General features: G+C 47.9%; 1 protein-coding gene across 2 annotated transcripts in view; it reads right to left on the bottom strand.

The window, feature by feature from the left end:
• fignl2 (fidgetin like 2) overlaps positions 1 to 17,044 on the bottom strand; it is a 45,762-nt gene extending 28,718 nt beyond the window's left edge. Inside the window, exons 1-2 of one of the 2 annotated variants that reach the window (XM_051925059.1) lie at positions 16,682 to 17,044; positions 16,478 to 16,576 (exon numbers count right to left, since the gene is read on the bottom strand). In XM_051925059.1, coding sequence (XP_051781019.1) covers positions 16,478 to 16,502 — 25 coding nt within the window. In that variant the 5' untranslated portion in view covers positions 16,503 to 16,576; positions 16,682 to 17,044. The remainder of the gene's footprint in view (positions 1 to 16,477; positions 16,577 to 16,681) is intronic. The other variant, XM_051925060.1, reaches the window with a different exon arrangement.
• Positions 17,045 to 21,118: the final 4,074 nt, after the last annotated feature.

The following is a 21,118-nucleotide window of genomic DNA, read 5'->3' as shown; positions in this document are numbered from 1 at the left end:
ATTTGTTAATGTGTGCCATTCGGCGGAGCGTGCTGTCTAGTGTACATTAACAGTACTGATACTGCAAGGACATGAGTAACCAAAAATAAATTAAACTGAGTCACAAGGCCAAAGAGGTCGAGAACCACTGACTTGGTGTGCTTCCCGATTCGTCACATTTTCGTTTTGTTGTTTTTCTGGTTTGACATCAGTGACTGGAACGCGTCTTGACTTATTATTGAGCAAACTGACTGTGCTTTATCTGTGTTTGTGTTCTCAATAATTGTTAGCGCATTTCTCGTATTTCCCTCTCAATCGCGCTCTTGCGTCACACGTTTGCACGTTATACGTCGTTTTTTCTTGTATTTCAGATGCAGTCGGGCTGAATTTTTAAACTTGGACTACTGAGCTTGACTTATTTTGGGTTAATTTATACCATTAGTAGGCGAGTAGACATACAGTGGGGGAAAAAGTATGTGATCCCCTGCTGAGTTTGTAAGTTGGCTCACTTAGAAAGAAATGCCTTTCCTATCTATTAATTATATAGTGCCTTTCACATCCATCTATTTATCCATCTATCTATCTATCTATCTATCTATCTATCTATCTATCTATCTATCTATCTATCTATCTATCTATCATATAATGCCTTTCACATCTATCTATCTATGGTATCAAATCCTTATTTCTCTCAATGACATGCAACTCAATTTAGAACTTTTATGTCATGTGTTTTTTTTCTGGATTGTTGGTTGATATTCTGTCTCTCTCCATTAAAATGAAACGACCATAATAATGAGAGACTTTTCATTGCTATGTAAGTGAGTAGATAGATAGATAGATAGATAGATAGATAGATAGATAGATAGATAGATAGATAGATAGATAGATAGATAGATAGATAGATAGATAGATAGATAGATAGATAGATAGATAGATAGAAAGGTGCTATATGATAGATAGATAGAAAGGTGCTATATGATAGATAGATAGAAAGGTGCTATATGATAGATAGATAGATAGATAGATAGATAGATAGATAGATAGATAGATAGATAGATAGATAGATAGATAGATAGATAGATAGATAGAAAGGTGCTATATGATAGATAGATAGATAGATAGATAGATAGATAGATAGATAGATAGATAGATAGATAGATAGATAGATAGATAGATAGAAAGGTGCTATATGATAGATAGATAGATAGATAGATAGATAGATAGATAGATAGATAGATAGATAGATAGATAGATAGATAGATAGATAGATAGATAGATAGATAGATAGATAGAAAGGTGCTATATGATAGATAGATAGAAAGGTGCTATATGATAGATAGATAGATAGATAGATAGATAGATAGATAGATAGATAGATAGATAGATAGATAGATAGATAGATAGATAGATAGATAGATAGATAGATAGATAGATAGACAGAAAGGTGCTATATGATAGATAGATAGATAGATAGATAGATAGATAGATAGATAGATAGATAGATAGATAGATAGATAGATAGATAGAAAGGTGCTATATGATAGATAGATAGATAGATAGATAGATAGATAGATAGATAGATAGATAGATAGATAGAAAGGTGCTATATGATAGATAGATAGATAGATAGATAGATAGATAGATAGATAGATAGATAGATAGATAGATAGATAGAAAGGTGCTATATGATAGATAGATAGATAGATAGATCGAAAGGCGCTATATGATAGATAGATAGATAGATAGATAGATAGATAGATAGATAGATAGATAGATAGATAGATAGATATGAAAGGCACTATATAATAGATAGATAGATAGATAGATAGATAGATAGATAGATAGATAGATAGATAGATAGATAGATAGGAAGGCACTATATAATAGATAGATAGATAGATAGATAGATAGATAGATAGATAGATAGATAGATAGATAGATAGATAGATAGATCGAAAGGCGCTATATGATAGATAGATAGATAGATAGATAGATAGATAGATAGATAGATAGATATGAAAGGCACTATATAATAGATAGATAGATAGATAGGAAGGCACTATATAATAGATAGATAGATAGATAGATAGATAGATAGATAGATAGATAGATAGATAGATAGATAGATAGATAGATAGATCGAAAGGCGCTATATGATAGATAGATAGATAGATAGATAGATAGATAGATAGATAGATAGATATGAAAGGCACTATATAATAGATAGATAGATAGATAGATAGGAAGGCACTATATAATAGATAGATAGATAGATAGATAGATAGATAGATAGATAGATAGATAGATAGATAGATAGATAGATCGAAAGGCGCTATATGATAGATAGATAGATAGATAGATAGATAGATAGATAGATAGATAGATAGATAGATGTGAAAGGCACTATATAATAGATAGATAGATAGATAGATAGATAGATAGATAGATAGATAGATAGATAGATAGGTGCTATATGATAGATAGATAGATAGATAGATAGATAGATAGATAGATAGATAGATAGATAGACAGACAGATAGATAGATAGATAGATATGAAAGGCACTATATAATATAGATAGATAGATAGATAGATAGATAGATAGATAGATAGATAGATAGATAGATAGATAGATAGATAGATAGATAGACAGACAGATAGATAGATAGATAGATATGAAAGGCACTATATAATAGATAGATAGATAGATAGATAGATAGATAGATAGATAGATAGATAGATAGACAGACAGATAGATAGATAGATAGATATGAAAGGCACTATATAATAGATAGATAGATAGATAGATAGATAGATAGATAGATAGATAGATAGATAGATAGATAGATAGATAGATAATGAAAGGCACTATATAATAGATAGATAGATAGATAGATAGATAGATAGATAGATAGATAGATAGATAGATAGATAGATAGATAGATAGATGTGAGCCAACTCATAAATTCAGCAGGGGCCCACATTTTTATTTCCCCCACTCTAGTAGTAATTGGGTGACAATTCTTTGAATTTCGTTTCTGTGTTTAGGCCCAAAGTGCTCCGTTTTCTGGCTGACAGCCCCGCTCTTCTAACGCCTCGACTTTCATTTCCATCGCGTTGCGTTCCTTGTTCCGAGTGTCGCATTCCCTTTCAACTTTCACTCTTGGGCTGTTTACTGGCCATCCATTTAGAGGCAGACATCTTGCAGGCTGCGAGCCGAGTAACTGAACAGGCTGCACTCCCTTGTCTGGGGTCCGTCGCTGAGCTCTGTGTGTGTGTGTGTGTGTGGCCTCCCGCGGAAGTCTCGGCATGTCAGGCTCCCAAGAAGACTGGCACCTTCACCTTGGGCTGCATGCCACAAAATGAGTGGGCAGACAAGGCCAAGTGGCACAGCACACTGCGCAGCGGCCCATAAAACCCCAAGGCTACTGATCACCATTAATGGCTGCCAGCATTTACTCAAACGCAATCACAAGGGGGGGGGGGGGGGGTGTAAAATAAAACAGCAAGCAGCCGGCTACAGCCCCCCGGAGTCAGTGATCTCTGATGAGCTGAGGTCATTATGTCCACTCTGTCTTCATATATCAAAGAGCAGCTGGACAGGGGCTCCACACTGACCACCTCCCACCCCCTCACAGACCCATCTGTCCAATTCTCATCTTCCCTTTAACTGCAAGGGGGAGGGGGGCATTCAGAGCCCCTAATCCCTTTGCGGTGCTCCACAGTAGAAGTGGCCAGCAGCCTGGACACGTGTGCCGATGACGGTTAGCTTTCTGCACGGCGGCCCGCACTGATGCCAACTGACCTTCAAAGCTCCGTGCTGCCCACCTGCACGCATTCCCGTCATTCGATCTCATGTACGATTTGAGCAGCGCTGGACACCAGCATGCATACCCCCTCAGCCAGTTGGAGATAATGACCGACTGTTTACGGCTCTGCCCCTTCTGCTCAGGCTCTTCCCCTAATTGACCGACATGGGAAGCCGTTGATGTGACCCTGCGGAGAGCTGTGTGGGGTCATCGTGTATCATGTGCTGAATGACCCGTCGTTTTAGATAGATAGATTATCCTGTATACTTGTGATGATGCCCCCTATGCTGGGCGCTGTATAAAAACGGCCTGACTGATGAAGGTCTGGAAGCACACAAATCAAATTACAATATTCGAGTGACCAACAATTAGTGACCCAAATGCTCAAAAAATACAACGACCACAGTCCCTTGGAGCGGGCACGTCAACGACATTCAGGATACCTGGGGACATCAGGAGCCGTTTATGACCCTGGTGGCGCTCTGTGAACTGTCACCTGAAGCAACTCTTCAGCAAATTGTTATTTTATATAGCGCCTTTCACAGAGGGCACCCGTACAAGTCACACCAGCATAGAGGAACACAGCAGAGTGACACAGCGTGTGCTGACAGAAGCCACTCCCGCAGAATTTTCACAGCTGCCTGCTGTTTCACAGTCATTATGTGTCCAGCACCTCACATTCCAACCTCCTCCCAAGAATGTTGGGCAGGGCCAAGGGACGCCAAGCCGGTTGGACGAACAGGCAGAGAACACTAAGTGGGCCAAACAAACAGGCAGAGGATGCCAAGCAGGCCAAACTAATGAGCGCTGGACAGAAAGTCAGCTGTACGTTCAAGCAGAGGACATTAAGCAGGCCTGACAAATGGGCGTAGGACACCAAGCAGGCCAGATGAACGGGCAGACGATGGCAAGAAGGCTAGACACACAGAAAGAGTATGCCAAACAGACCGGAAAAATGGGCAGAGGACACCAAGCGGGCCAGACAAACAGGAAGAGTTTGCCAAGTGGGCCGGAAAAATAGGCAGAGGATGCCAAAGGGGGCTGAATGAACACGCATTGGGCACCAAGCATGCCACCTGAATGACTAGAGGACAACAGGCGGGCAGGACAAACAAGCAGAGGACACTAAGTGGGCCGAACAAACAGGCAGAGGATGCCAAGCATGCCAGATGAATAGGCAGTAGACGCCAAGAGGGCCACACAAACAGGCAGAGGATGCCAAAGGGGGCTTAATGAGCACACATCGGGCACCAAGCATGCCAGCCGAATGACTAGAGGACAACAGGCGGGCAGGACAAACAAGCAGAGGACACTAAGTGGGCCAAAACAAACAGGCAGAGAATGCCAAAGGGGGCTGAATGAGCATGCATCGGGCACCAAGCAGGCCAGACAAATGACCAGAGGACAACAAGCGAGTCGGACAAACAAGCACAGGACTCCAAGTCAGCTACAGAAATGGGCAGAAGACACCAACCAGGGCTGGATGAATGAACAGAGGGCACTAAGAGGGCTGAACAAACAAGCAGGGGACGCTAAGCGGGCCTGATGAACAGCCAGAAGATGCCAACTGGTCCCAACAAATGAGCACTACCCACCAAGCAGACCAGATGAAGGAGCGCTGGTAGGCAGTTTAGCCAGAATAATAAGCAGAGGACACCAAATGGGCTGAGAGAAGTGACATCAGCATGGGTGACGCGAGTGGCTGGCCTCCTCGCCAAACCTCAGGAGGTGACCATCAGTCTTTTCTCTTTTTACTCGTCTTCACCTTGACTGACCGTCAGTGTGAGACGTGTGCTCTGTTCTGTGCAAAGGAATAAAACGTGACCCGTGTGTGTGTGTGTGGAGTGAACAAGCCCCTTCATATTATGGCCTTGCTGAGGTGTGTGCCCCCTTTTTTAAGGGTAAGGCTAAACTAGTACAGCCCGTGCAGAATCCACACGTCAGGCTGTCCCACCGTACGTCTTGTATTGCACCAAATTAGCGACAATAAAAGTGACAAATTAGTGACAATAAAAGACAAAGAAGGCAGCAAACACAAACGTGGCGACCTGCTGAGCCACCCAGGGTGCACCGTCATAACAAAGAGGACTCCCTGACACACACTGACCGTGCCCACTCCTACGGGTAGCGTGAAGTCGAGCATCTCCACCGCGCACGATGGAGCAACAAGGCCAAGTTGTGCACAAATAAATGCGCGTGCAGGTCATCCGTGTGTGCGTGTATCGGACTGGGCGCAGCGGCATCCCATCGGTCAGTGTATGAGTGTGAGCGTAAATGTGTACCTGGGTGTGTGTGTGTGTGTGTGTGTGTGTTCCGTCCTTCTGGGGACAAACAACAAGGAAATGCCACAAGTGGTTTGATGTCACTTTGGATACAACGAGAGATACGCCTCATCTTATGTAGTGCCTCCTAAGGTGCCAGGGTGTCACAGATGCCCTCAATGCCCTTGCCTGCTTTGCTACAGTGGTGACCACTTCCTGCACACTCTCGGCTCCCTTGTCCTGCAGCCATGCACGTGTCCCATGTCATGTCACAAGTGCCACCCGTCACTTGGCCCGGCAGGACTCGGCACTGCAATTCGTTGTTTTAATGTCCGCCTTCTCTTGAAAAAGTGAGCCGACAACATTAGTTGGAGCAGCTGAGGGTAAGCCAGCCATTTTTAAAGATGAACCCCCCACCCAAGGGTCACCCACCGCAAAAAGACTGCCATTCAGAAATAGAAAAAATGCGAGACGAGCTTTTCACTTCATTCCATTTCTGTCAAATTCTGCCCGTCCGCACTGTCGGCGGGTTTGTCTGCCCGTCAACGCCTGCCATTCAGTCCGCATGTGTTTGCTCACCTGGCCTCGCGTCCATTTATACTGCACATGTGCACACTCAGCTGTCTGTCCACCCAAATGGACAGGGTGAGCCAAACACAAGTCCGACATGTCAAACGTTTACTCTACAGAAACGCTACCAGATCAAATAAATGACATTACGACACAAGAAAGGGTCAGTCAGTCAGTCACTGTCCACCCCGCTATATCCTACTACAGGGTCACGGGGGTCTGCTGGAGCCAATCCCAGCCAACACAGGGCGCAAGGCAGGGCACCAGCCCACTGCAGGGCACACACACACACCAAGCACACACTAGGGACAATTTAGGATCGCCAATGCACCTAACCTGCATGTCTTTGGAGGACACTTACAGTGAGGTCGTCTCATTTTGCATTGTCGGGAGGAAGCGAAATGTCACACCAGCCAATACCCAACGTTTACCAGAATTTATTAGCTTTTGGACTCATCTATCATTTTTATTTCAACAGCCGTTTATCATTTCATCTGTGTTTGTTCACTTAGTGTTTAGGGGCAAGGGATATTTCTTTGTAAATATTTGTGTATTCGTGTCTTATATAATAATTAGTCACTGGTGGCATTGGGATAGTGGTGTTTTGTGCACACATATATATTGTGACAGATGTCCAGCGACCTTGCCCCACCGGGATGCCGGAAGAAGGGAAGGTCCGAGAAAAGGGCAGTATCTTCCCTAGACCACAAGGGTCTCCAGAAGTGCTGCCAGGTGTTAATTGTGGAACGCCTGGAGTACTTCCGGGTGCGCTATAAAAAGGGCCGCCTCACTCCACTCGGAGAGCCGGAGTCGGGTGGAAGAGGACGGAGATTGCAAGTGAGGAGTTGGAGTCGGCTGAAGAGACAGAAGGAGGTCTAGAGGACTGTTAGTGGTGTCGGGGAAAGGGGATGTAAATAAACGAGTGTGATTTGAGACCTCTGGTGTCTGCCTGTCTGTGTCCGGGTCCGAGATCTCCACAATATATTATTGAATATTCGTATGTTCTCGTGTAGATTTATATCTATCATTTACAATATATCCGTGTTTGATTTTACATATCTGTCTACTGTTTGCTGGTTATTTCGTCGTGTTGGGAAAAATAAGACAATCTGTAAGGAGTGTCCTGCAGTGGGCTGGTGCCGTGCCTGGTATTGTTTCCTGCCTTGCACCCTGTGTTGGCTGGGATTGGCTCCAGCAGACCCCCATGACCCTGTGTTCGGATTCAGCGGATTGGAAAATGGATGGATGGATTTGTAAGGAGTATGGCTTGATATTAGAGCACGAAGCCTCAGGTTATCCAAGGAATAGTCTTGGTAGGGTAGTGGCCGGTCTGGGTAAAGGGGTCGGCTTTTACAAAATGTAGATTTCTATCAACTTTTGAGCTATTTCTGCTGACCGGTAGTGGTACTTTACCTTTTATTCATGCAGCTGCAGAGTCTGATTTATTCAACTTTACCGTCAGTCAGTCATTGTCCAATCCGCTATATCCTAATTACAGGGGGACACGGGGAGAACATGCAAACTCCACGCACCTGGGAAGCGAACTCTGGTCTCCTTACTGCTACCACTGTGCCACCATGCCGCCTCACAAGAAAGGGTATACAGAAGAAATGTTGTTTCACTGTGTTTTAAAAATGAGGTCTTTAGGGTCACGGGGGTCTGCTGGAGCCAATCCCAGCCACCACAGGGCGCAAGGCAGGAACAAATCCCAGGCAGGGCGCCACACACACCCAACACACACTAGGGACAATTTAGGATCGCCAATGCACCTAACCTGCATGTCTTTAGACTGTGGGAGGAAATGTTGAGCGTGTGCGTGAGACACGGGGTTAATAAGTCAAGTCAAATGCATATGCCCACTCTGTGGACGATTCACCAATCAGAACACAGAACTGGCTAGAGCCCGCCCACTCAGCTCTGATGAGTGATTCTGACAGTTTTCATTTCACTGTGCATTTCATGCTGCACAGGAGTCAGAAAGAAACAACTGACAGAAGTATTTCATCCCTCCATCCATTATTCAACCCGCTATATCCTAACTACAGGGTCACGGGGGTCTGCTGGAGCCAATCCCAGCCAACACAGGGCGCAAGGCAGGAACAAATCCTAAGCAGGACGCCACACACACCCAGTACACACTTGGGACAATTTAGGATCACCAATCCACCTAACCTGTATGTGTTTGGACGGCAGGAGGAAACCCATGCAGACACGGGGAGAACATACAAACTCCACGCACCCGGGAAGCGAACTCAGGTCTCCTTACTGCTACCACTGCGCCACCGTGCCACCCCACAAGAAAGGGTATACAGAAGAAATGTTGTTTCACTGTGTTTTAAAAATGAGGTCTTTAAGGTGGTGACCATCATTAGTGATATGCAAGTCGAGACGATTTCTGAACGCTCGCGTGACTCGTTCCCGATTTCGTGTTGAGTAGCGTCCTTCTGGGGCTTCAAGGTTTTGAGGTCGGTGTGTGGAGACCTTTGACTTGAGATAAGAAATCACACAGAGCGAGATCAGGTGAGCGTGAAGGCCACCCGACATCGCCAAGCAGAGAGATCAGCTTCTCCCGCTAAACTTGCATGGATCTCCGCACAGGCCGTATGAGCCGTCGCTCCAGGTGTCGTCCACATCTATTTCGGCCAGTTCTGTAGCATTTCAATGTGACGTTCTGAAGTGACGGTGACCGTTGCTCCCCCCTAAGGGTTGACAATGCCAAATCCTTCAACGGCGCACCAAACTGTAACACGTGTGCTCACTGTGCGGGTGTCTCTGATGAAGTTCACAACGGTGGGTTTCAGCCCAATAGTGATTGTTGGCGCCCAACTCTCTACGGCTCCCCCCGTCTCTCTCAGCGAGTTCCTGCACTGCCATCATGTCGTGTGGATGGAAATGAAGGTCCTCATGCAAAATCAAAAGCGTGTTGGAAATGCCTGAGGCAGAAGAGCGCTGAACGTCTAGCAGATTGCAAAATGGACGCCCTCACCGATTGGATGTTTTCTGGCGTTCATTCGTACAGTCCGAGGACGGCCTGCAGATTTTCTGTCCAATGTTGTACGCCCGTCTGTCTACATTTAGAACTGTGTTTCAATTTGGGACGCCACTGTTAAGAGGAATGCTGAAGTACGTTAGGATGGCGCGTGGCGTAGTGATGATGGGATTTGTTGTGTTTGAAGAACGCTTTGACAGGAAAAGCATGGTGTGCATGTGGCCTCCTGACTGAAAACTACAAGGGGTCGCCTATTAAAGGACCCCCCCCACCCACCTCTACCTCGCGCAATGACCTTGTGAAATGGGGTGCTTCATTTTGGCTCACCCTGTGTGCGTGTCCGTCAGCGTCCACTGGCTGTCCACCTAGCCGTGCTGCGTGTGTTTGTCTGTCCTTTCACATTTCTACACAGTGGTCTCTTCTCTCTGTTCACACTGCACGTACATATGATGGGCACAAATACCACACATCTTTCGGGCCCACCCGAGTGGACCCCGTCATTCAGACTGTCTGTAATGTCCCCCTCTCCACACACACACAAACACACACAGAATTCCCTCTGGCAGCCCAGCATGTCCGTCCATCCATGTGTGTCCATCTATCAGGTGTGATAACCAAGACAGCAATGAGTCATCACATCAGAAGACCAGAAGGTGGTGCCCCTCGGGGGGGTGGGCCGCACTGTCTGCTGCGGTGATCCATCCTCAGGCTCTTGTCCTGCCTAGTGGTCCTGAATGACCACTGACAGCACCATGACAAAAAATACCCTCGGGCACTGCACTCGCTTCTGGTGGGCACCAGTGCCACTCACCCGCTTTCACTTTAGGCCTTGACAGGTGGCACAACGCAAGGCTCTATAAGAAGGAAGAGCTACACGGGGGGGTGGTTCAGAGCAACTGTTGGCCAATTTAAAGTCACACCGTGGCCAGCACACAATGAAAGACGCTATAAAACGCAGAGCCTGGCTGCTCCTCGCCATTATACAGAATGAGCGACTGAGACACATGAACCCAAAAGCATCATGCCTGTGGACTCCAGCGCCATGTGGGTCCTACGAGCGTCGTGCAGATGGACAGACACAGCTCTGTACGTATTCTCGTGCAGCGCGTGGCACCATTGTGCGTTGTTGTCTCGTTACTCTTCTCCCATTATGAGTGTTGGGAGAGACCACAGCTGTTGTGCCATCTGAACTGTGCAGGTTCAAAGTCATAAGAGTCAGCAGGCTGGCATAGAGACCTGCGGGGGGCTAAAAAACGTGACGTTGCATTAACGTGCATTGTGCGCCACACTGCGTTCTGCAAAGCCCTGCACGCGCTCATGCTGGGCGATCTGCTTCTATAGCTTATGCCCACTTTTGTGCTGTGAAGACGCACAGCCGTCACATGGCTTGTGTTGTGTGGCATTGTGCAGATGGAGTGTGTGATCAATGCCTATAATCAGGGTGCAATATGGAGGGTCAGGAAGACTTTTAATCCAGACCAGGGTCACAGTAATGGGGCCTATCCCAGTTAGCACAAGGCAGGAACAAACCCTGGAGAGGATGCCAGTCCATCACTGGGTGTACACACACATGCCAAACACACATCAGGGCTAAGTTAGCATCGCCAATTCACTGAACCTGCATGTCTTTAGGCAGTGGGAGGAAACCCATGGAGACACGGGAAGAACATGCAAACACCACACAGAGACAACATGGGACCCCAACCCGGGTCTCCTTACTGTGAGGCAGCAGCAGCAATGCCACTGTGCCACCGTGCCACCATGTGGCCCAGCCTGTACAGTGTGATGTGAACTCCCCCCCGAAGCCCCCCACCACCCCAGTAGCTCTCCATCCGTCACACCTCACGAATATTGCCATGTAACCCATACTGTGTAGCGCCACCATGTTGGGCAGCCTTCATCGCATTGCACTGCCCCACGTTCTCCATCGCTGTGCTGTGTCATTGAGAAATCGGATGGGTATCGTGTAACGCCACTGTCACTAAAATGCCCCTGCGCCCTTGTCTGGAATGAGGACCTGCACTCCTTGTCAGGTTTAAACATCCCACCATGGTGGTGTAGCCTGCATGGCACTGCACAGTCCTGACCGCGTAGCCTGCCACATGAGTTGCTCACTCTCAGTGTTCTGTAACCTGCTTCCCGTTGGCACTTGTGTATAAACCCCCAGTTATCGTTTCACCATGCACAGTGCAGTCCGAGTGAGCCGATGCCAATCGCACATTTTCCCTTTTCGTAGCTCTCCTCCAGTGACGCATTGTGCTGTCACATATCAATTGTACAGCACTGTTATGACGTTTGACTGGAATGAGGGTCCCCCATGGCACTGCACAAATGTTGTAGGGCCACAGACCCCCCCCCCCCCCCCCCAGCGGCTATGCAAGTCTTCCATTTACTTGTGTCATCGGCCCTTCATGGCTCTCCTCCAGTTAAGTACTATAAGCTTTGTGTAGCACTGCTATAAGCGTGCATTGGGAAACGGGCACCAGCCCTCCACGTGAGGTGTAAAGGTCTTGAAGCGCTGCTGCTGCTGTGTAGCCTGCATGGTGCTGCACGGCCCTCGCTACACACCATGATTGTTGTGAAGGCCATCATGTGCTATCCAGTTAGGATGCTGTGATGTTGCACGCGCCCTACTGCTGTTGTGTATCCTTATGACTTGCGTGAAACCCCACTTGTCATTTTGCTACTCTGATGTGCCACTGTGCAACCCGAGTGAACTGAAGCCTTACACAGCAGGTTCTTCATTGTGAAATCTGCTTTTCATTATTCGTGCATTGTGTGTGTTGTCATGTGACTGCTACCATTCCGATTGTCGTGAACACCAACACTTGTGAAGTGTAAGCCCCCTGAACCAGCTGTTGTGTAGCCTGCACGGCACAGTGCGGCCCTCACTACACGTGACGATTGTTGTGACTGTGTGTTGAATGTTGGGATGCCCCACGCACCCCATTTCTGTTGTGTATCCTGCTCCCTTTTGACTTTTGGAAAACTCCAGTTGGTATTTAACTACTCTGATGTGGCACTGGTGCCACTGTGCTGCCCGATTGAACTGAAGCCTTACTGTGCAGTTGGGCAGCAGGTCCTTCACTGTGCAGTCTTGTTGCGTAATCTGCTCTTCATTGCTGTCCTTCAGTTATGCATTATGAGTGTTGTCATGCGATTGATGTAGCACTGCTGTCACTGTCACTGTCAACACTTCTTGTGAAGTGTAAGCCCCCTGAACCAAATGTTGTGTAGCCTGCATGGCACAGCACGGCCCTCGCTATGCACTATGGCCGTTGAGAAGCTCCTTGTTTGTTGTTCTCATTGAGTGTTGCGATGCCCTGTGCTCCCTACAGCTGCCGTGTAAGCCGAGTTGTGCAGTCTGCTTTTCATAGCTCTCCTGCAGCAATGCATTGTGGGATTGTGTAACTAATATTGTGTAACGTGGCTCTCACTACGCAGTCTGACTGTAATCAGTATCTGTATTCCTCGTGTAGGGTAAGCGGCCTGAAGCTGTTCTGCAGCCACCATTGCACTGCATGGCACGAGGGTTATGATTTTCCACACTCCCCAATTGCCGTCCCCACTGCATCACCTGCCTCTCGTTGCTATTCTACAGTTATGCACCGTAAGAATCGTCTCACTGTTTGTGAAGAGGAAGGGTCCTACTGCTCTTGTACAGCCAACATGGCACCACACAGCCCTCGTTATGCACTACGACTGTTGTGAGGGCCCACGTTTGCTGTTCACTCTCCACCGATGTTGTGTAACCTGCTCTTGACGCGCTGTTTGATTGTAACGAAGCCACAGCTGTCATTTAACTACCTTAGAGTGGTGCATGTGCCCCTCAAGCTCCTCACACGCCCTCTGCAGTTGTGCAGTGTGTTTCTCATCGTGCCATCTGCCTTTCGTGGCTCTCCTGCACTTATGCGCTATGTGTTGTCTCGTAACTAATATTGTGTAGCACTACTGCCATTTTGATTGTCACGAGCACCTGCAGGCTTTGTGAAGTGTAAGGTGCCGAACCACTGTAGCCGTTTGTCTGCTAAAAGCCCACGTGACACCGCACAGCTCTCGCTACGCGCTGAGACAGTCGCGAAGCCCCACATTTGTTGTTCAAGTGTTGTGATGCCCTACACATCCCCATAGCTGTCGTGTAACCTGCTCCTGTTGTGCCATTTCACTTTTGTGAAATCACATGTCATGTATTTACCCGAGTGTGGCGCTTGTGCCGCTGCAACCTGACACTCTCTGTGCTGCCCGTTTCTCAGTGTGTGGTATGCCATCTCATTGTGTGGTCTGCCTTTCAGAGCCCTCCTCCACTTAGGTACTATGTGTTGTCTCGTACCTGGCATTGTGTAGCCATTGTGTACTTAGACTGTCATCGGGGCATCAGCACTGTGTGTGAAGTGGGCTCTTGTATAGTGCCATGCAGGCTACACAACTCCTGCTATGCACTATGACCGCTGTGAAGCCACATTTGTTGTTCAGTCGGAGTCCCCATGCCCGCCATGTAAGTCGAGTTCTGCACTGTGCTGCTTGCTTCTGTCACTTGTCTGTCATTTGCACTCCTCCAGTTATGCCTGGAGTCATCGTGTGACTAGTCTTGTGTAGCACTGCCATCCCTACGTAACATGCAGCTGCGTTCCTTGTGTAGTGTAACCACCACGAGCTGCCATATTGCACAGCCAGACTGTTGTGGCACCGACACTCCCATTGGCCGCTGTGTGGGTCAAGTTGTGCAGTATGGTGTCTCACTGTGCCTTTTATAGCTCTTCTGTATTGTGTAGCACTGCTACCACAAGGATTGTAACGAGCACCCGCATTGTTTGTGAAGTGTAAGGGTCCTGAAGCGAAGCAGCTGTTGGGTCGCCTGCATGGCACTGTTCATGCTCTTCTTCTAATAATAATAATAATAATAATACATTTTACTGATATAGTGCCTTTTGCATGCTCAATGACCCCTGTGAAGCCCCATGTTTGTTGTTCAGTTGGATTGTTGTGAGACCCTGCACCGCCATGGCTGTTGTGTAACCTACTCTTATTGTGCCGTTTAACTTCTATGAAACTCCAGTTGTCATTTAACCACTTGAGTGTGCCACTGAAGCCACACACAGTATGCCATCTCACTGTAGTTCTCCTGCATCACCGTTTGTTGTTCCCACGCCAAGCATTGTGTGGCACCAATATCCATTTTGACTATCATGAGCACTGGCACTGTTTGTGAAGTGTACAGATTCTGAAGCACTGCAGTTGTTGTGTGGCCCACATGGCACCATGCAACTGTGACCATTGGCATTTGTTGTTCTGTTTGAATGTCATGGATTGTGTAGCACTGCTATCACTATGGAATAGGCTCCTGCATTTCTCGTGTAGTGTAAGCGCCCTGGGCAGTTGTATTACACAGCATGAGTGTCATGGCGCCACACACTCCCATTGGCTGCTGTGTAAGTCAAGTTGTGTAGTATGTTGTCTCACTGTGTAATCTGCCTTTTATGGCTCTCTTTCAGTTGTGCACCATGTGTTGCCAGATACCACCATGCATTTTGATCGTCACAAGCACCAGTGCCATTTGTGAGGTGTAAGGGTCCTCAAGCACCGCAGCTGTTGTGTAGCCCACATGGCACCACTCGTGCCCTGGTGAAGCTCCATGTTTGTTGTTCAGTTTTGAGTGTTGTGACGCCCTGCGCTCCCCAGGGCTGCTGTGTGACCTGCTCTTGGTGTGCCATTAGGCTTCTGTGAAAACCATGTTGTCATTTAACCACTTGAGTGTGGCACTCGTGCCACTGATGCCATACACACACCATGCGGCAGGCTTTTCATCGTATAGTTAGTATGTGCTCTGCCTTTCACAGATCTCCTCCAGTTATGTGCCATGTGTTGTCTCGTGCCTAGTTTTGTGTAGCCCTGTGCATTGTGACTGTCATGAGCTCCTGCACTGTCTGTGAAGTGTAAAGGTCCTGAAGCAGCACAGCTGTCGTGTAGCCCACATGGCACTATATTGCCCCTGCCATGCACTTTAATAACCGTTGTGAAGCCCCACATTTTGCTGTTCGGTTTGAGTGTTGTGATGCCTCTCGGGTCTCCGCTGCTGTTGTGTAAGCCGAGCTGTCTCCTTCTGTAATTTGCCTTTCATGGCGCTCCTCCTGTTACGCATTGTGATGTCGTGTGACTAATATTGTGTGGCAGTGCTATCACTACGTAACATGCACCTGCATTCCTTGTGTACTGTAAGCGCCCTGAGATATTTGTGTTGTGGCATCCGACACTCCCTGTTGTGTAAGTTTAATTGTGTTATCTGCCTTTGATCTTCTCCATAGTTATGACCTGTGAGTGTTGTCATGTAACTGCTATCGTGTGGCGCTGCTATTATGGGGTACTCTAATTGTCACCAGCACCGTTTGTGAAGTGTAAGCACTGCAGCTGTTGTTTAGATCGCATGGCACCACACGACCCTTGTCGTGACCCTGGTGAAGGCCCATGTTTGTTGTTCACTTCGAGGGTTCTGATGCTCTACTGGTCGCCTGCTCTTGTAGGTCCGTTTGACTTTTGTGACCCCACATTTGTCATTTAACAACGACAGCGTGGCCCTCTGCCACTGAAGCCTCAACCGCACCGTGCAGTTGTGCGGCACGTTTTTCATTTTGCCCCCTCCCCGGGTCTTTAGTGTCTGCCCGCCGCGCTGTGCCATCGCCGTGCAGTTTCGATGGATTGCTGGCCCGCGCTCCCTCTCCGATGTTTGGTATCGTTCAACCCGCATTGTGCATCACCGCTTTGGTCACGTAGCCTACGTGCCGCGAAGTCCCGCAATGGTTTTGCCGTCGGCGCGCCGTGTGTTTCCGCTCCTCGCGGCTGCGCTCCGTTAACCTCCGTCGGCTACTTACTGTAAGGCAGCAGGGGGCTCAGCATTCTGCGGGGACGGCCACATTAGCGCTGGCAGCTGCGGGGGTCGAGCTCAGAGACGCGGTCCCTCCTCCTGTCCTCTGAAACGACAGACAGAAAGTGCGGCCACTTGAGTGCGCGTCGAACCCGGAGAGAGCTACACGCGGGGGATGCGTCGGTCCGGCTGCGAACAGGGCGGATCTTACCTTCTCATCCCTGCGCATCTTCCTCCTCCTCCTCCACGACCACCGAGGTATAATAATCCAGAATAGCGGGGCGATCCCGTCCGAACGCGCGTGGGCTGCGCTCCGTTGCGCTGCTGCTGCTTCTGCTGCCGTTGGCGCCTCCCCTCCTCCACTCCGCTCCACTCCCCGCCCCTCTTTTTTTTTTTTTTTTTTTTGTTAATCCTTTTGGGCTCCGATGAGGGAGGGACAGCCAATCACGCGCTGAGAATGTCCAGCGACTTGGCGGAGGGGAGGGGCGGATTCAGTAGTAAGAAAGATGGGCGGGGATAAATCCGTGCGCTCAAGTCCCGCCTCTGAGGTTCCGAGCAGGCCGTGGCGCTCCGCCTACAGTGAGCTTCGGGAGGGCTTCGCTTTCAAGGACACACGCCTGGCTATAAATCAAAGTGTGATATGGCGCCTTTCAGAAGGCCTGCTCACCCGATTACAGCAGGTTTAATAAGCCCCAACTGCATAAGACTGAATGGGCCGGCATCTCGGCCGTTAACTTCGGCTCAGACCTCGAGAAGAAACGACTTGGATGTCACAGCAGGAAAGGCGGCAGGGCAGGCTGACGAGGGACGGGACTGGACGGCCACACATCTGCTCCTCATCTTCTGATTTACAAAGAGCAGAGCGCGCTGTGCTAATAGAATGAGCGGCTGACAGGAGCACAAAGCCGAGTTCGGCCTTCTGGGATAAAAGGCCGCCTGTCTTGCCAGCCCTGCCAGCTGCAACTCGGCACATTGAGGCACTGAACTACCCCCCCAAGATTCCCCCGCCCCCCCAACTGCTTGTCATTTTTAGAAGCCCAAGTCAGGCAAAGTCACTCGTGAGCCTGTAAAGTTACACCGCGGCACTGGCACGTGCTGACCCTCGGGAGTGCCCAACAGCGCCACCATCAGGCTTTTCCCTCAGCAGTGCAGACAACATGTTCGTGTACTTGCATGGCAGATGCTTTTATCCCAAGCGATTTACAAAAGAGGTCCTTGTCCAACGCAATTTACAAAAGAGGTCCACGTAATCAAGTAAACACTAGTCTGAGGAATTGCATGGGAACAAGTGTGACAGGACAAGGTGACGAAATTGATAATCCTAGATTATAAAGCCTAACAGATCAGTTGGAGAGAAAGTCCCCAAATTACAGACTCCAAACACTCTATAAACACGTTGAGGGAGTCAGCTGTTAGGAAGGAGGTGGGCAGCTTGTTCCACCACCTAGGACATGAAATGAGTCTAGACTGAGATTTGAGATCACGTGGGGGTGGCATCGGCAGATCTGAGAGGGCGAGAAGGAGCAGAGGACCTCACAAGTCTCCATACGCATAGGTGCTGGCCCACTGACTACACTGTAGGTGAGCATCGAGGATCTGACCTTAATATCCGCTGCCAGGGAGCTGATGTAGTGATGTGAAAAGAGAAGTGGCATGTGCCCACCTTGGCTGACTGAACACCAGACGTGTCACGGCAGCAGCTTGGTGGTATGTGCTGGTACTCCGGCCAACAGAGATTTGCAGTAGTCCAGATGTGAGAAGACCAAAGGCTGGACCAGGAGTTGTACATACTCCATCAGGTATGGTCTGACCTTGTGGATGTTGTATTGAGGGAATCTCAAAGACAAAGATGCAATAGCAGTGTGATCAATGAAGGACAGCTGCTCATTGATCAGCACCCCACCCAGGGTAATAACGATAATTAACCAACCTGAACAGAAGATGGGGTGCTGAGCAGACGGACAATCTGGAATAACAAGAAGGTCCACCTTTGTCAGATTATGATGGAGATGGTGCTACTCCATCCAGGTTGAGATATCAGTGAGACATGCAGATACTGTAAGGTCCTCCCGGAGGGAATAATAGGTACAGCTATGTATCACTGGCATAGCACTGATATGAGAAGCCATGGGAGAGGAAGATAGGGTCCTCTGAGAAGGTGTACAGGGAGACAAAGTGAGGACCCAGCACTGATCCCTGGTGAAGCCCCATGCTTCCCCGGTGCACCCTTAACATCTCCCCTCGCCAGGACACACGGTAGACTCTGTCCAAGAGGTAGGGCTCAAACCACCTGAGGGCAGCCCCAGTGATGCCAAGGAGGATCTGGTAGTTCACCGTGTTGAAGGCAGAGAAAGGGCAGATCTAGCTGGGTGAGAACAGATGACATGTTGATAACTCCAGCCAGCCATTATGTCGAGTTGTTTCAGTGGAGTGGATTTCTTGAAGCCCGACTGATTAGGATTGAGTGGTCTGCTCTGTAGAAGAAAGGAACAGGCTAGGCTACAGTCATAGCCAAAAGTTTTGAGAATGACACAAATATGAATTTTCATCAAATTTGCTGCCTCAGTTTTTATGATAGCAATTTGTATCAACTCCAGAATGTTCTGATGAGTGATCAGATGGATGGCAATGAATTGTAAAGTCCCTCTCTGCCAGGAAAATTAACTTCATCCCAAAAACCCACTGCATGTCAGCCCTGCCACCAAAGGACCTGCTGACGTCACCTCAGTGATCCTCTCGTTCACACGGGTGACAGTGACAAGGACAAGGCTGGAGGTCACTCTGTCACACTGACTGAGTTACAATAGAGAGGTGAAGAAGTCGTCAGGGCGCCCAAAAGAGTCCAGCAAGTGCCAGGAGCGTCTCCTAAAATTGATTCAGCAGCGGGCACCACCAGGGCAGAGCTTGCTCAGGAATGGCAGCAGGCAGGCAGGTGTGAATGAGGTGAAGACTTGTGGAGGATGGTCTGGTGGGTGTCAAGAAGGGCAGCAAAGAAGCCATCAGGGACAGACTGATATTCTGGGATTGGACTGCTGGAGTCAAGTCATTGTCTCTGATGAATCCCCTTTCTGATTGTTTGGGGCATCCGGAAAAAAGAAAAGGTGAGCGGCGCTACCATCAGTCCTGTGCCAGTCCAACAGTAAAGCATCCTGAGACCATTCGTATCAGCCAAGGCAAGTGCAGGGCTCAGAACACAGCCATGAATAAAGAATGGGACCCAAACATCAACCAAGAGCAACTTCTGCCCACCATCCAAGAACAGTATGGTGATCAACATGACGGAGCACCGGGCCATAAGGCAAAATTGACAACTGAGTGGCTCGGGGAACAAAACACTGACATTTGGCGTCCTCGGCCAGGAAATTCTCCATTGAGAACTTGTGGTCAAGAGGCGGGTAGACCAACAAAAACTCAGCAATACTGATTCTGCAAGAACGGGTGGCAGCCATCAGGCAGGATTGGGCCCAGAAGTTGATTGTCAGCCTGCCAGGGCGAATTGCAGAGGTCTTGAAAAAGAAAGAAGGGCCAACACTGCAGATATGGACACTCTGTGCATAAACTTCATGTCATTGTCAATCAAAGCCTTTGAAACTTCTGAACTGCTTGTCATTCTCTTTCAGTATTTCATCTGACATAAAGATCTAAAAACACTGAAGCAGCAGACTTTGTGAACATCAACACTTGGGCTTATTCTCCAAATGTGTGGCCATGACTGTAGAGACGATACGTTCCAGTGTCTTAGAAGGAAAGGAGAGGAGAATGGCTGGTCTGTGATGGTCTACTTGAGACGGGTTGAGGGTGGGCTTCTTGTAGAAACTGAGAGGAGCTCTTAGGGTCTGTTTGAACAACATGGGAAAAGTGCCAGTGCTGAGTGAGGTGCCAATGATGCCATCTGTCCTCTCTGCTCTAAACCTACACACGAAAGACAAAATTTGAAGCTATGTCCTGTTTATTGCATGACTTTTAAAGTATTTCATGCACGGTTGGTAGGGCCGACTCGGGCATTTTTGCTTCTCTATGTGAAGCTGTAAATGGCACCCCATTTGTTTTGAATGGAACCGTCACAGGCAGAGCTGCTCATAGAAACCTGGAGACACGAGAGATTGGAGCCGGAAGAGCCAAAGATGGAAAACAGTGAATTCACAATTTAAGAATGTCTGATTACTTACAGCAACGTCTGTTATCAAGACTGTCAATGAAAAATCTGCTCTCAGGGGTCGCCATTCCAGAAAACACGTACGAGTTGGGCTGTGTTGGTGGGCTTTATGCGCTGATCCTTTGTATTTGAAGGTTCTGTAAGACGAGAAAACCATCTGCATTGTTGGATTAAGTTGTTTAAATGAGGGGCTCTTCAACGTTTTAATCTGGGAAACCAAATCAGAAAATTGGTAACCAAGAAGTGGATTATAACAATAAAGAGAGCAGAGCCATACACAGACCTATAATAAAGGCCATATAATAAAAAACAATACTCATTTTTATTTCCATTCATTCATATTTCACACAAATATACTTAAGGAGAAGAGTGGAAAGTAAACAGATAGATAGATAGATAGATAGATAGATAGATAGATAGATAGATAGATAGATAGATAGATAGATAGATAGATAGATAGATAGGAGAGGCACTATATGATAGATAGATAGA

This window comes from Erpetoichthys calabaricus, chromosome 3 (assembly GCF_900747795.2).
Source record: "Erpetoichthys calabaricus chromosome 3, fErpCal1.3, whole genome shotgun sequence".
NCBI classification, from domain to species: domain Eukaryota; kingdom Metazoa; phylum Chordata; class Cladistia; order Polypteriformes; family Polypteridae; genus Erpetoichthys; species Erpetoichthys calabaricus.
Note: the sequence above shows the minus strand (reverse complement) of the source record. Positions and strands in the feature narration are given on the sequence as shown.